Below are 15,439 nucleotides of genomic sequence, written 5' to 3'. Positions count from 1 at the left end.
AGATACACGCAGCAGACCTCTGAAAAACGTGTAGTGAATTAAGGACATAAAACTCCATTGTTAACCTCTTGTTTGTTACTACTCTGTGTGTGCATATCTTCAGATATGTTTGGCTGTATTCAAAGTGTGCACTTGTGCTGGTCAAATAAGCTACATCCCCATGCACTCAATAGCAAACTTGAGAAACTGGGCAGTTAAGCAAAATTATTTAAAAAAAAAAAAATTGAAGATGTGGTTTTCATAAAAACTGCGAATTAGTTATAGACTGAGAAAGAATGCACTGGGACATAAGTTAATGCAACAGCTGATGGGAGACTGTTGAATGGTTTCAGGGCCAAACTCTGGGACATGAGGGAAGGGACAGAGAACCTATTAGAATCGAAGCTATGTTTTCAAAGGTCATTTACTATACGTTAAATTATTTTAAATTTCAATTATAATAGTTGATTGGATTCAAGCATTAGTAACCCAAAAGCTCCAGCACTGTACTACTGCATGAGAACCATAAAGTTAAATTGAGCTGTCCTTTAATTTTCCAAGCAAAATGAAGTGCAAAAAAAGTAAAACAGCATAAACAGTTAAGACTAAATGGTATTTTTTTTTAAAAATTGTTCATGTTTTAATAATTTATGATAGTATTAGTAGTAGTACAGATAAAGCAGATGTTTTAAGATGAGATATTTAAAAACATCTCAACATCCCTTTAAAGGAGAAGACGTAAAGAAAACCAGAATAGTCAGAAAAGGAATCCAAGGTAGTAGAAACTGCTTTTGGTAGCATTTATGGAATTAAAAACAACTACCCGGTATTTTCCTCCTCTCTAACTTCTTGTGTTCAGAAACCTCCAGAAATTTTTATTTCAACTTCAACAATGTTAGGGGGGAATATCAGAGTCCTGTTATTGTTCATAAGTGTCCATGAATCATGGGCTCATTTTCAGACAGTTTATGCTCAATTTTCTAAAGTGCTGACTTAAACGAAAGCTGTGAATCCTCAGCACCTTTGAAAAATCAGGTGCAAGATGTCAAATTAGGCATCCCAAAATTGAAGAACACAAAATAATTGAACATCTGAAGTGTAGTTTTCTAACATGTTGTGTTTTTCTGAAAGCCCCAGATCCTGGAGTCCTTTGAATCTCAACTTTCATTTTTTACAACATACTTTCTATGCCTCATGGTTATTGGGAAAAGTCTGAAAACATGACATGAGTGTAAAGATTCAGAAAACAGAAGGCTAATAAAAAAAAAAAAAAAATCAAAATCATTTTTAAGCCAATCATAATTTCTGAACGTGAGTTTGGCAACTGAGTGACCGCAGCAGTTACAGAATGCTTATAGATAAGTTAGTAGTTGGCAAGCATACAGAAGTATACATATGCCCGTAAATGAAAACAAACAGGAAATCCACTCTCTTTTGCCCTCGTCTCACACACATGGCATTCTACAGAACATAAAAATAACTTGAACGGTAAGTGTAGCTCTACCCTAAGCATTCCCTGTACTGCCAAATAAGAGGCAGACCAATATTTCACTTATCTGGTCATTTTATAAATAATAAAAACAGGGGGGAAAGATAAAAAGAAAATAGGAGCTCAGGAAGAAAAATGTTGCAACTCAGAAATAGCTTGTAAATTTCATGCTCACGCTTGCTCCTAATTTAAAAGTTCCGTTTGGTGAGATGATTAAAACCCAGTAGTAATCACAAAAAAAAGACAGTCATTAAAAGTGAAAGCTTTTATTCTGATAACCCCAGACAAATCCAGGAGCTTGCAGCACTAAATGCTAAAAGGTTGCAGAAATGAAAGAACAATTTGCAGCAATTATGCTGTCAAAGTCTCCTGCTGGTCTAGTGTCCCACTTCACTACCACTAGAGGCAAAACGAACTAGTTATTTGGGTGTAAGTAATTATTTCTGAGAAAGAGTCCTGTCATCTTCCCGAAGCTCACAGCAGCACCTCTCCCCACATAAGGAAAGATTATGGTACAAAAAGATAGTTGATATTCTTCAGTTCTATCTATTTTAAGCCCTCCTAAATCCTTGAAGAATGAATCCCTTTTGGAGATCGTGCAACTACTACTACACAGCTCTGTCTTACCATGAACCACTTAAGCAGGAGACCCTGCTACCCACACTACTTGGCTTTTCCTTTACGGAACACACAGGTGGAAACCACTGAGATAGCAATAAATGCTAACGTATTTCTATTATAAATACTAACAACAAGAAGAGATTATAACTTGGCTTTAAGGCTTCAGACCAATTTTTTTTAATAGTTCCAAACATGAACAATTTGATATACTCTTCATACTCTTAGTAATTTGGTGCATTTAAGTTACTTAAAAAATTAGAAACAGCTTGCTTTCAAACACTCTCTCAACTCCAACAGGTGCTTGTTAAACAGAGCTTCACAAATTCACTTTTCTTCATAGGAGGAAAATGTCATGCAGCAGCCCTTAAGACAGATACATTTGGGTGCATAAAGCAATCCACTATATCGCTTAAAAACAGAATTTTTGCACCAGTACATTGTCTTTTAAGTTTGGTTTATTTTCAAATTAAAATGACAAAGATACAGAAAGTTCAGTGAATAATTACTGTGCACACAAGTCATAGTTAAAGCGCACACAGTATATTTTAAAAGAATCTATATGTATATACCTCATGATAGAATGTACATCATATACAGTAATCTAGTTCTACAACCTCTCATTTACAAACTACTGTCAGTGATCTATGGATTTAAAAAAAAACAACACAGAATGGCCATACTGGGTCAGACCAATGATCGATTTAGCCCAGTATCCTGTCTTCCAACGGTGGCCAATGCCCGGTGCTTCAGAGGGAATGAACAGAACAGGTAATCATCCAGCGATCCATCCACTATCACCCATTCCCAACTTCTGGCAAACAGAGGCTAGGGACACGTCAGAGCATGGTTTTGCACCTCTGGCTAATAGCCTTGATGGACCTATCCTCCATGAAGTTATCTAGTTCTTTTTTGAACCCTATTATAGTCTTGGCCTTCACAACATCCTCTGGCAAAGAGCTCCATGGGTTGACTGTGTGTTGTGTGAAGGAATACTTCCTTTTGTTTGTTTTAAACCTGCTGCCTAATCATTTCATTTGGTGACCCCTAGTTCTTGTGTTATGCTTTCTTCGCAGTAATCATGATTTTAATAGACCTCTATCATATCCCCCTTTAGTCGTCTTCTTTCCAAACTGAAAAGTCCCAGTCTTATTAATCGCTCTTCATATGGAAGCCGTTCCATACCCCCTAATAATTTTTGTTGCCCTTTTCGGAACCTTTTCCAATACATCTTTTTTGAGATGGGGTGACCAGATCTGCATGTAGTATTCAAGATGTGGGCATACCATGGATTTATATAGAGGCAAAACGATATTTTCTATCTTATTATCTATCACTTTTCTTAATGATTCCCAACATTCTGTTAGCGTTTTTGACTGCCACTGCACATTGAGTGGATGTTTTCAAGAGAACTATCCACAATAACTCCAAGATCTCTTTCTTGAGTGGTAACAGCTAATTTAGAGCCCATCATTGTATATGTATAGTTGGGATTATGTTTTCCAATGTGCATTACTTTGCATTTATCAACACTGAATTTCATCTGCCGTTTTGTTGCCCAGTCACCAGTTTTGTGAGATTGCTTTGTAGCTCTTTTGCCCTCTGCTTTAGACTTAACTATCTTGAGTAGTTTTGTATCATCTGCAAATTTTGGCACCTCACTGTTTACCCCCTTTCTCCGGATCATTTATGAATATGTTGAACAGTACTGGTCCCAGTACAGACTCCTGGGGTACACAACTATTTACCTCTCTCCATTTTGAAAACTGACCATTTATTCCTACCCTTTGTTTCCTATCTTTTAACCAGTTAATGATCGACGAGAGGACCTTCCCTCTTATCCCATGATAGGGTTTAGATAAAGGCCTGAACATCCTCAGATAAAACAGTGATGGGTGCCACAGAAAGTCATACAAAATACATGAGTATTTTAAAGCAGCTTAGGGGTTCCAACAAGCCAAATTTAAAAGTCGGTCTCAGTATGGAAACTTCCTTTTGTATTAATTCTAATAGTATTAAAAAAACAATTGTCACATTTTGCTGCTTTGCATGCAAAGGTAATAAAGGCCCCAAGTCAGTTAATTATTTTTCCAAGATGAAAAAAAGAGTCTATTGCAAGCATGCTATTTACAATCTTAGTCTTCAAAACGGTCTTCAAATTGTGTCATTTACTGGACAAGATTAACATATTCAGATCTTAATAGCTATTTAAAGGTAATTCACAAAAGTCAGATCCTGCTAGATTAATCAACATGCAAGTTCATGCCAGCAAATGCTTGCTCGCAATTAGAGAAGCATGTGTTAAAATTACAATGAAGCTTGAGTTAATCAGTTTAATATCCACTTACCAATTTTTTTAAAATAAAGAAATACTTCGTTTTAAAAAGCTGAATATCAACCATCTAGAAAGCAACTTAGGAAGCAGCCCTTTAGAACTTAGTTCTAAATAAAGACACTACCCAATAAATGGACACAATCTATTTGAAAATCAAATAACCATTTGAAAAAGGTTTTTTTTAAATCTCATTGTTACAATTAATTTCTAAAATTCCTATAACTGACAGATATTAGAACAAAATATTTTTCTCTATCCAGTTTGTTTACCTATTGCATTTGACAGCTTTTTATGCTTAGTCAATTTCACTGTATGGCAGTAGAATGAAGACACCACTCACATGTACTACTCTGGAGAGAGCTCACCTGTTTACTCCTCCACAATCCCTGCAAGAGGGCATTTGCCAGTAACAGAAGAAGCAAAGCTGATATGAAAAATGCAGAAATAATAAGCAGGAGAAGAGGAAGGAATGAGCCTGAATTTGTTTGGCATTGTGACTTTTTAGGCTTACCCAGAAGACCCTTCCTAACATCAGTATGGAAGCTGAACGCTCATTTAAAAAAAAAAAAAAAAAAAAAAAAAAAAATCAGGACACACTATCAGAGTACGCTTTCAGAAATTTTATTTTTTCTAATTATTTTAAATGAAAACAAGAGAGTGTTGCTTTAAACAAACTACCTTCCCATCACAATGATTAATTAGAAAATAAAAAAGCTCTTTGTCTCCTAAATAATTGCATGTTAACATATTGTCGGCCAAACCATCATTTTTGCCACATGATCCCCATCACGTGGAGATGTTCCTTAACTTGTGGGAGGCAGATTCCCCCCACCAGAACCTTCCACATTGATATCCACTGTGAACAGCTGGGTTACTGGGACTGTGGCAAAAATGATGGTTTGGCCAACAATCTGTTAACATGCAATTATTTAGGAGACAAATAGCTTTTATTACATGCACGTCAATGACATGGCTGAAGGATTCATACAGCTATAGATACAGTGGTTCTACACTGGAGCACAGATAGCCATGCTGGGTCCCACGATCATGCCTGCCTCAAGAAAGACCACATTGATGGCTGAAGAAAGCATACAGTACAGCAGAACCAAAGAGAGGAGCGATTTAACTCTTACTGATTCATCTCAGAATTCAATAGCCTGGACAGGCTGTTTCCCACTTGAAGGCCTATCATTAGGACACTTTTCGATCTTACATGAAAGAGGATCTAGTTAAACATTACATCAATCTTCAGATGTTGCTCTATGTTTGCTGTTTGTATGTTTGCCAATGGGGGCTGCGGGAAGCGGCACGGGCCAAGAGATGTACTGGCTACCGCTTCCAGCAGCTCCCATTGGCCTGGAGCAGCGAACCGCGGCCACTGGGAGCCGCGATCAGCCGAACCTGCGGACACGGCAAGTAAACAAACCGGCCCGGCCTGCTAGGGGCTTTCCCTGCACAAGCGACGGAACAAGTTTAGGAACCACTGTTCTATGGACATCATCAACATACTTTTTGAGACTTTGCCAGTTGTGCTTAGGCACTCTACGGTATAAAGTAATTTAAGTTTAGAACAGCAACAACAAATCAGAAACATATAAAATAGGAAACTATTCAAACGAGGGGATTTTAGGTATTCAGGACTAATCACGGAGGAAGACAATGAAAATTATTATGGTTTGTCATGTAACTGGCAAATTATAGTGCTATGATTAGAGCCCTGTGCAGATACACAATTTATATCTGAAGATATAAGTGTAGCTGCAGGGCTCTGGTGACAATAAGCCAGACCAGCAGGACCATGGCCAGCAACTGGGGCAGAAACCACGGTGGTCCGACATGCTGCTGCTTTCGCCAGTATCGCAGAAGCCAGTACCCAGCCCACGCAGCTCCTCTGGCGTGGCTGTGCCGCCCCCAGTCCTGCCCACTGGCGTGGTCACCAGGCTCACTGGTAGCGGTATCTAGTCACGCTGGTGCATGCAAGCAGCTCACACGCTCCCAGATAGTAGTCCCAGTCATGCAGCGGTGTGCAACTCCTGTCACTAATGTATGCAAGTGGCCCTTGTACTCCTGTCTGACAGCGTGCGAGCCGCTTGCACACACTATTGTGACCAGGTACCGCTGCCAGTGAGCTTGGTGCCCGCCACAGTGGGCAGGGCTAGAGGTGGCACAGCCACGCCAGAGGAGCTGCCTGGCTGCGGTTCCTGGCTTGGTCGCTGGCCACGGCCCTGCTGGTCTCCCTCGTTGCCACTAGAGCCCAGCAGCTCCGCAGCTATAAATTGTGTAGCCATGATCTACTGTTCTATGAGATGCTTATATACTAAATAATTAATTATCTATATATTAATGAAATTAATTTTCATAATGGTATAGTTCCACAAGGTAATCTCACTAATATATTTTCTGGGTAAATATACTGTAAATGAATAATACTTAAATGACTAAAGTACTATAAACCAGCGATTACATGTGGTGTGAAACGGTAAAAAGCATGGTCAGTCTTGAATCTAATATTTAATATTTGAGTGTGCCCTAGAGGAAAGAGTGTAGCATGCACATACCAACAATATCAGCAAACAGAGAAAGGAAGAATGGCAAGCACTGTGGAACAGAATTAAAACTACAGAGTTGTTAGACAAACAGAAGTTAACAGAAAATGGTTTAGTTATAATAAATGAAAGGTTTTTCATTTAGAGAATGTTACAGAAAGATCTAAGCATGACAGACAATAGGAACTTAGCCAGGCGAAATGATGCGTCTAAAAAACAACAAAAACCAAGCACTAAGAGTTACAATGGGATGTGGAAACTAAGGTCTTTAACCTAAAAATTGTTCTGTCAGAGGGGACCCCCACATCCACATACAGAACCTTTGATGGGGACAGGGGTCCACCTATCTAGAGCAATTTGCAGGATTGAGGCCTAAGGTTCAATGTGCAGGAGGTCAGAATAGATTATCATGATGGTGCCTTCTGGCCTTAAAGACTATGAGTCTATCACATGGCAACATGACATAAGTAATTACCTTTTTAAAATAACCTATTAAAATTATAACATATTTACTAGATTTAGAGAAGTAATGGCTAAGAACTGACATGATAACTGTATGTACCTATATACAACCAATAAAGTAATAATAGCCTGAAATTAAAAAAAAAGAAAAATTAAGTTAAGTGGTAGATCTCATTTTTATAAAATGCTATCAATTAGGCTGGGTTAGGTAATTATATATCTTCATAGGATTTAATATGCTTACTACTTTCTACACAATGAAACAGAAGTACAAAAATCAAAACCATGAAACGGAAATCATTAAAGTCCCAATTCTGCAAATATGCACGTGCTTGGGATTACTCACACTCAGAAAGTTAAGCACATGTAAATATGTTTGCAGTTCTGAGGCCTAAATGTGGTAACTAAAGTTAAAAATAACACCCACACAAAATCCACTCTTCATTACTTTTAACTTACCTGGTCTCTTTCTGGATTTTTCATGCCCTAATTGTCCTAGATCATTACATCCACATGTATACACAGTCCCATCATCCAGGACAAAAACAGTGTGTCTGAGTCCACATCCTACATCTCGGACCTTTTTATTTAGGAAAAAGTCACTTTTTCTGGGTTCTAATACAATCTCTTCATCAATTCCACCCAATCCAAGCTGTCCAAAGGATGCATTTCCCCAGCACAACATAGTTCCAGTTGTCTTGATCAGTAAGATCTTGCAACTTCACTGTTCAAAATGTTCCTTCTGTGACAGTGTTCAGGGGGAAAAAAATAAAGTACCGTTATGAAGGAGACAATACTTAAAGCAACACCCTACATTCAAAAGTATATGTAAACAAACATTTGTTTTTTCTATAGCAAAATCTTTGATAACTGAAACTGAAGACTTTTGAAAGTCCAACTTACTTGTCACTCTTTAAGCTCTTTGTTAACTTTCTGCATTACTCTCAACTTGGAGACAGATAATTTAAGTCACTTTCACTCAGGGTGGATTTGATTTAAATCAAATTTATTTAAATCAGGATTTAAATCACTAGTCAGGAAGACTCGATTTAATAATGGATTTCTACATAAAAGCTCATTCTTGTTGGTTCTTATAACCTTAATACATATTCTTCACAGGTAGAGGAACTTCATTAAAATATTCCCAAACTGGGTCTCTTTTAGGGCCTGCTGCCATTATAGGTTTTCCCTTCTAGTGAGAGAATGGTATGGTAGATCTCAAATCAATGAAAGCTACATTCAGAAAGATCAAGACTTCTGGAATATGCTGCTCAAAAAGTTTCACTTTTGTTTCTACTGCCTGTCCCTCCCTTCTCACATTTATCTCCAGACGACTTCTCCTTGTCCAGATCTATTCCACCCCCAACAATCTTCTATTCATTCAACTTTTTGAAACTTTGCACTTTTAGAGAGAGGTAAGGGACTGACTCAGGCCTGGTCTACACTAACCCCCCAATTTGAACTAAGATACGCAACTTCAGCTACATGAATAACGTAGCTGAAGTCAACGTACCTTAGTTCGAACTTACCACGGTCCAGACGCGGCAGGCAGGCTCCCCAGTCGACTCCGCGTACTCCTCTCGCCGAGCAGGATTACCAGAGTCGATGGCGAGCACTTCTGGGTTCGATTTATTGCGTCCAGACAAGACGCGATAAATCGAACCCAGAAGTTCGATTGCCTGCCGCCGAACCAGCGCGTAAGTATAGACAAGCCCTCAGTGTACACAAATTTGCAGAGGGACAATAGGGTTGAGGTCTGTTATTTCTCACCTCTATATATTATTTATTTATTTTAAAACATTTTTGCTGTTAACAAGCATGTTGTCTCTGGAGACACAAATCCATAGTTTGAGAACTGCAAAACTAAGCATCTCTGATGGTATCTTCTAGACTGAGCACTGAGTCCCATTGGGTAGATAGAAAGATTAACCTAAATAATCTATACAGAAGCCCCTGGAGCCCCATAAGATTGGGTCCCTAATCCATGAACTACTAGAACTCATTTACAAAACTTTTCTTAAACATTACATGAATATATTGTCTCATACTATAGAATTAGAATTTATAATCGCTATTCTATGATGAGATATCTTTGAGCTATAATGTATCTTAATTAAAACTATCTTTAGATAAAATGCTTTTTGAGGAAAAAACCTATCCAAAAAGCCCGATTTAAATAAAAAAAATCCCATTTAAATTTAAAATATCCGTTTTTTTTTTTTTTTTTTAAATCATTGATTTTTATCCACCCTGCTTTCACTATCAGGATCCAAGTGTTGCAGTATTTAGATTTCAGTCACCGCATGGGAACATTTATTGGTTTCAAGATAACTATTTCCTTTGGTATTTTCTTGAAAATTTAGAAAGATTTCTAACATTTTCTAGTCTTCAGTTTTATAAAAGCTTATTTTGACAATTTATATGTTGGGCTACATTTAATTTGCCAATGCCCTTTAAAAACTTCAACGATGTTCTATCAACTTGAATAGTTGATAATACAAACTGATGTGCCAATAACTATAATATTTACCATGTATGAGTCTCTTGACACTTGACATTTTAAAGTTGTATTTTTTAAATTAATCAGAACCTAGACCATGATCCTGCACTCTGATCTAGGCAGATGGACTGCTTCGTCTCGGTGCATTTCTCTGGGGCTTCACATGAGCACAACTGTCCATGGAGGCAAATCACAACATAAACTGGGGCCCAAGGATGGCAACCACTTCTTTGAATTCACCTTGTTAAGTTACATCCATGGACACAAACTCATCCATCCCTGCTCCCTGATGCCTGGATCCCATTTTTAAGTTTGTATTGACAGACTACAGCTAGATTTTGAGAAGACACAATGGAACATTTCTCTCTTCTTTTTGGTTTCCAATTTTGTGTGAAGTATTTGTGATTTAAAAGACAAAAAAAACCAATAACTGATTTCACAGGAAGAGGAATTTCACCATATTTTCAAAACAGAACCTAAAAATATTCTTGATTAAAAATTACTGCAATTCTTCATCAATTAACACTGTAATCAAAATAGCATGACTGAAGAATGGAATATTCAATATAAGTTTATCATAAATATAGTACATTTACACAATATTACATCCTGAAAGATCCTCATGTGCTTTACAAACTATATAAATACAGCATCACACACAGAGTTACTGTCACCAACTACCACACTGAACACTGCATAATAGGGAAAGGGGTGACATTATGGGCAAGGATAACAGAGCAAACCATTTCTTTTACCAAAAGTCAATGTGCAAAAGATAGAACATCGACTTTCACGGTCTCACTGTAAGCAACCCAAACGTAGTAACCTATGTGGAACTCAATTTATCTGTCTCAGAAGGTTAAAGCATAACCAGATAGAGATAGTTACTTTTCCCATAGAGTAACCTATTATCCTACCACATTCAGAAGAGGATGCTCAAAATGATGTTGGCTTGACTTGGGACATAGTTATAGATCCATCACAGATCCATATAAATGACTGCCATACAAGTTTCAACCTGTAACACAAAAGAATAGAACAGATATACAATCGTAGTGATCCAAGGTTTCCACAATCAAGTACTCTTCACAGCTGGTGGAAAAGGAAAAAAAAAATCCACAAATTAATTAGCTTTTTACCAGAATAGACTGCAGAACAATCAAGTCTAAAAACATTAATTTAAAAGGGGAAAGGTATTCTAATATTTTCACTTAAATAGAAATGTAATTTAAACCCTAACTTTATTATTCTGCAGGAAAATATTTATGAAATTTAGAGAATTTCAGTACTTAATAGTAGTGTTCTGCACTTCTGTTATGGTTCCAGCCAAGGATCTGAAAGGCATTTATTTTCTAGCAAGTAATCATGAATCTCCATGCATTTTATTTTCAAGTCTGAGTCACTATTTATTGAGACATCCACTAAAAACAGTATGATACTGACAAGGAACAAATAGGAAAGATGGGGGAAAGCAACCTCCTACTTTTCTAGAGCAAGAAACAATGATGGGGCCCAAAGAAGAGACTGGAAAATTCCAGTATGCTTTAGTGAATTATGTTTACTTGCTGTACACACAGTGAAGAGCTCTGAAAAACTACAGCATAAACATAGCAGCTTCAAAGGCTACAGTATAGACTATAATTCTCCTTCTTCTTCTTCTTGTAGGCAACATTCTGCATTCATGGAAACATTGACAAATTCTGAATCCCATTTTCAAACATCCCATGCAGAATAAATAATATTAACATTTATTGTATACAGTACCTTTCAGCCTGAAAGATCCCAGACTGCTTTACAAACAACACACAACGGACCAATAAAACACACCTTTACTGTAGATAAAACTAGGTGCACGCAAATTTTGGGCAAGCCTGCTGATACCAATTCCTGCTTGTCAAACAGCACCCAGGGGTCTTATAATGCTCAGAGAAGTCTAGATCTTTCAGGTCTGTTCAAAACCACCCACCAAGACAAACTGCGCAGTCCATCACGCCCCCACTCGCAGCAGAAGGGAAGAAACGGAACACCAGCCACCCCCGAGGAGCGGGCCCCCAACTGGCTCCTGCCGCGCACAGAGAAATCGCGGTGGAGCATGGTCCCGCAAGCTGATATGGCCAAGGGTCTAGCACAATTTGGGGCGGTGAGTGAACTGTCCGGGCCCCGCCCACGGGGCACGGGCCGTACTGGGCCGGATGCCGGCCCTGCAGGGCTCAGAGGAGGCGGGTGCCCGTCCCGCTCTGTGCGTGCCGCAGGGCAGGGCGCCGGTCCCACTGCGCTGTAACTACCGCCCCTGGGGCACTGCAGGGATCGGCAGCCGCTACCGCAGAGCTCAGCCCCAGCCCCTCCCACCGGGGCCGGCACGAGGCCCACGCGCCAGCCCGGCGCCCGACACTCACAGAGCGGAGCCCGGTCCCAACCGCCAGGCCCGGCCCCCCAGCGCACCCTCGCCCCGGCGGCAGCGCCAGGACCGGCTAACGAGCCTCACGCACCGGTGGAACTCACCGGAGGGCCGGGGAGAGCCGCGTCACAGGCCCGCGGAGACCCCCGAGAGAGGGGATCCTGCTCCAGCGAGGAGGCAGCACCCGGAAGAAGTGACAGGCCTCTAGCACCGCGGGTCCGGCGAGGCGTCAGCACTGCGCATGCGCCTCGCCCCGCGCGTGGAGCGGGGGACTCGCTCCCGCCTCCCCCGTCAGTGGGGCGAGCGCGGAGAGACCCTGCTCAGAGCCGCCCCGCCCCACCGCTTCCACTCGGGGCGAGGACAGGACTCCCTCTCCCGTTCGCCCCCAGCTTCCGGTCCCAGGCCCGGCCCCGCACAGAAAGAGCGACCCCGGAGCCCAGGATGAGTTTGCAGCGTTGGCCTTTTGAATAAATAGCTGCTGGTAAAGTGAGCAAACTGTACCGGAAATCCTCGAGCCGGAGCCCCCCAGTGCCTCAGGGCCTGCCTCTTCCGAGAGCCCCCTGAAACTCACTTGTACTGGGCGCTGTCAATATCCAGCTTTCAAACGATTTTACCTCCGAACAACGTTTTGTTCATACTTCTCAGACTCAGTGAAAGCGGACAAGGGAGGAAGAAGACAGGGTGCTGGTGAATGTCCCAGATCTGTGATTCCTACATGTTCAAGATACAATATCAACTAATTGTCATGATTAGAGAGAAACGTGTGGTCAGGCTGACGTAAAATTGCCCTCTGTCAAGACTTACTTAAAGATGCAATTGAGGTAGATAACAGTTTACAGAAGCTCATGAAAACAAACAGAATCAGATGTACTACACTATATCCTATGGTTTTCAAAGTATGTATGAACATGGAAGCAAATATTCACAGGACTCAAATGAACTTTGCCCCCATGACACTAGATGCCCTAAAGAAAAGGTTGAAATTGCCTTTACAGAGGAAAATAACTGATATAGTTAGATAACCATATAACTATCAATATTAAGTAATGCTGTGTTATTTGGGTTATATAAAATTAAAATTAACTTATTGTCAATTTCCTATACTGTTGTTTGGAAGAGTAGCAGCAGAAACATCACAGACATTCAGAGAAAAGGCAGCAAGGGAGCCCTAGACACAGCAAAAGAAGGCCTGGAAATGAAGCCCTGTGAGAAAGCAAGGCTAGGGAACTTTGGGGGCAGAATGCTGTTTGGAAAGAGGCTTGGAGCTGTGAGTAAAGAAACTGCCCCCTGTTTGATTCATACTGTGTTCTGGGAAACAGGACTTTGTGTACTTTCTTTGTAAATAAACAGGATTGCATACAAGGAATATCTATCATCAGTTTCTCCTCCTAATAGAAACAATCTGCAAGCCCCTGAATATTGGCTAGCCACTCATGCCCAAAGGTGTAATACTGGTGGAAATCATTAGAAGGCTAACGGCATTTTGGGCTGTATAAGTAGGGGCATTGCCAGCAGATCGAGGGACGTGATCGTTCCCCTTTATTCGACATTGGTGAGGCCTCATCTGGAGTACTATGTCCAGTTTTGGGCCCCACACTACAAGAAGGATGTGGAAAAATTGGAAAGAGTCCAGCGGAGGGCAACAAAAATGATTAGGGGTCTGGAGCGCATGACTTATGAGGAGAGGCTGAGGGAACTGGGATTGTTTAGTCTCCAGAAGAGAAGAATGAGGGGGGATTTGATAGCAGCCTTCAACTACCTGAAGGGGGGTTCCAAAGAGGATGGAACTCGGCTGTTCTCAATGGTGGCAGATGACAGAACAAGGAGCAATGGTCTCAAGTTGCAGTGGGGGAGGTCTAGGTTGGATATTAGGAAACACTATTTCACTAGGAGGGTGGTGAAGCACTGGAATGCGTTACCTAGGGAGGTGGTGGAGTCTCCTTCCTTGGAGGTTTTTAAGGCCCGGCTTGACAAAGCCCTGGCTGGGATGATTTAGTTGGGAATTGGTCCTGCTTTGAGCAGGGGGTTGGACTAGATGACCTCCTGAGGTCCCTTCCAACCCTGATATTCTATGATTCTATGATTAGAAATCAGGCTTTTCCAATTTTCACCAAAATCAGTAGTGTGAAAGTTACTAGTGACCCCCCCCCCTTAGTCTGAGCAGTCGTTATGTCAGCCAGCGGCCATTAGGGGGAAGCAGACACCTTAAGGTCACAGTAGCCTGAACTTTTCAACTGTTTTCCCTTCAAGGCCTTAAGGTAGTTGGAGCTGGTCCCAAGCTGGTTTTCACTGACCAGATAGCAAAAGCACGGGTCTGACCACCACCAATCAAGTGTTAACACTGTAAGGACCTTGGTCTGAATGTGTATAAAGGATCTGTAAAATGTGTGTAAGACAGAGTTTTTTGTACCAAGGTGCAAAGCTCTCCTTTCTTCTGCAGAATAAAGCAACTCCTCCTTATCCCTGTCTGGCTGTTATTGGCACTCAGCTAGGTGGACCCGATATTTCGGTGACAGTTACTGGCGACTCCGCCGGGACTCTCCTAGCTCGGACATTGGACTCCGGATGGCTGCGGCGAACTGGGAACGGCGCCAACGGGGTGTTTCGCCCCTTTTCTCTGCTTCACCGCGGCCCCTGGGGTTCGTGTTCCGATAAGGTGAGTCCTAATAGGATAAGGAGACACTATCTGGTTCTGGTCTGGTTCTGTTCTGGTTAACCGGTTAATGAATTTCTGTCTTATACATTTGGGCATTAGGTGTGTGGACGGAACTGAGCCTCTCATTCGTAATTCCTCAGAGTGGAAGCCATCGCGTGCGATGAAGCTCTGAGGTCGAATTGGGATCCTTCTGTCCCGTCCCCTGTAGCGGTCAGTATTAGTAGAAATTCCTGTAATAGGATCCTATTAGGCCATAATTCCCTCTGTTCTCTGTGTAATTCTCTGTTAGAGTGTCAGCAGGCAGATGGGTGGGTCTCTGGTAAATAGGCCATAATTCCCTCTGTTCTCTGTGTAGTTCTCTGTTAGAGTGTCAGCAGGCAGATGGGTGGGTCTCTGGTAAAACCCTCAAAGGATAGTCCTTTGGATTATATGTTAAGCAAATGGCCCTTACCCGGT

The 15,439-nt window shown here is 41.0% G+C and overlaps 1 protein-coding gene across 1 annotated transcript in view; it reads right to left on the bottom strand.

Moving 5' to 3' along the window:
• HERC4 (HECT and RLD domain containing E3 ubiquitin protein ligase 4) overlaps positions 1-12,544 on the bottom strand; it is a 99,447-nt gene extending 86,903 nt beyond the window's left edge. The window contains exons 1-3 of the mRNA XM_065408624.1: positions 12,432-12,544; positions 10,847-10,947; positions 7,889-8,171 (exon numbers count right to left, since the gene is read on the bottom strand). Of these exons, the coding sequence (XP_065264696.1) occupies positions 7,889-8,114 (226 nt within the window). The 5' untranslated portion in view covers positions 8,115-8,171; positions 10,847-10,947; positions 12,432-12,544. The remainder of the gene's footprint in view (positions 1-7,888; positions 8,172-10,846; positions 10,948-12,431) is intronic.
• Positions 12,545-15,439: the final 2,895 nt, after the last annotated feature.

The sequence above is a fragment of the Emys orbicularis genome, chromosome 7, assembly GCF_028017835.1.
Source record: "Emys orbicularis isolate rEmyOrb1 chromosome 7, rEmyOrb1.hap1, whole genome shotgun sequence".
In the NCBI taxonomy this organism is placed as follows: Eukaryota; Metazoa; Chordata; order Testudines; family Emydidae; genus Emys; species Emys orbicularis.
This window is presented reverse-complemented; position numbering and strand designations above follow the sequence as displayed.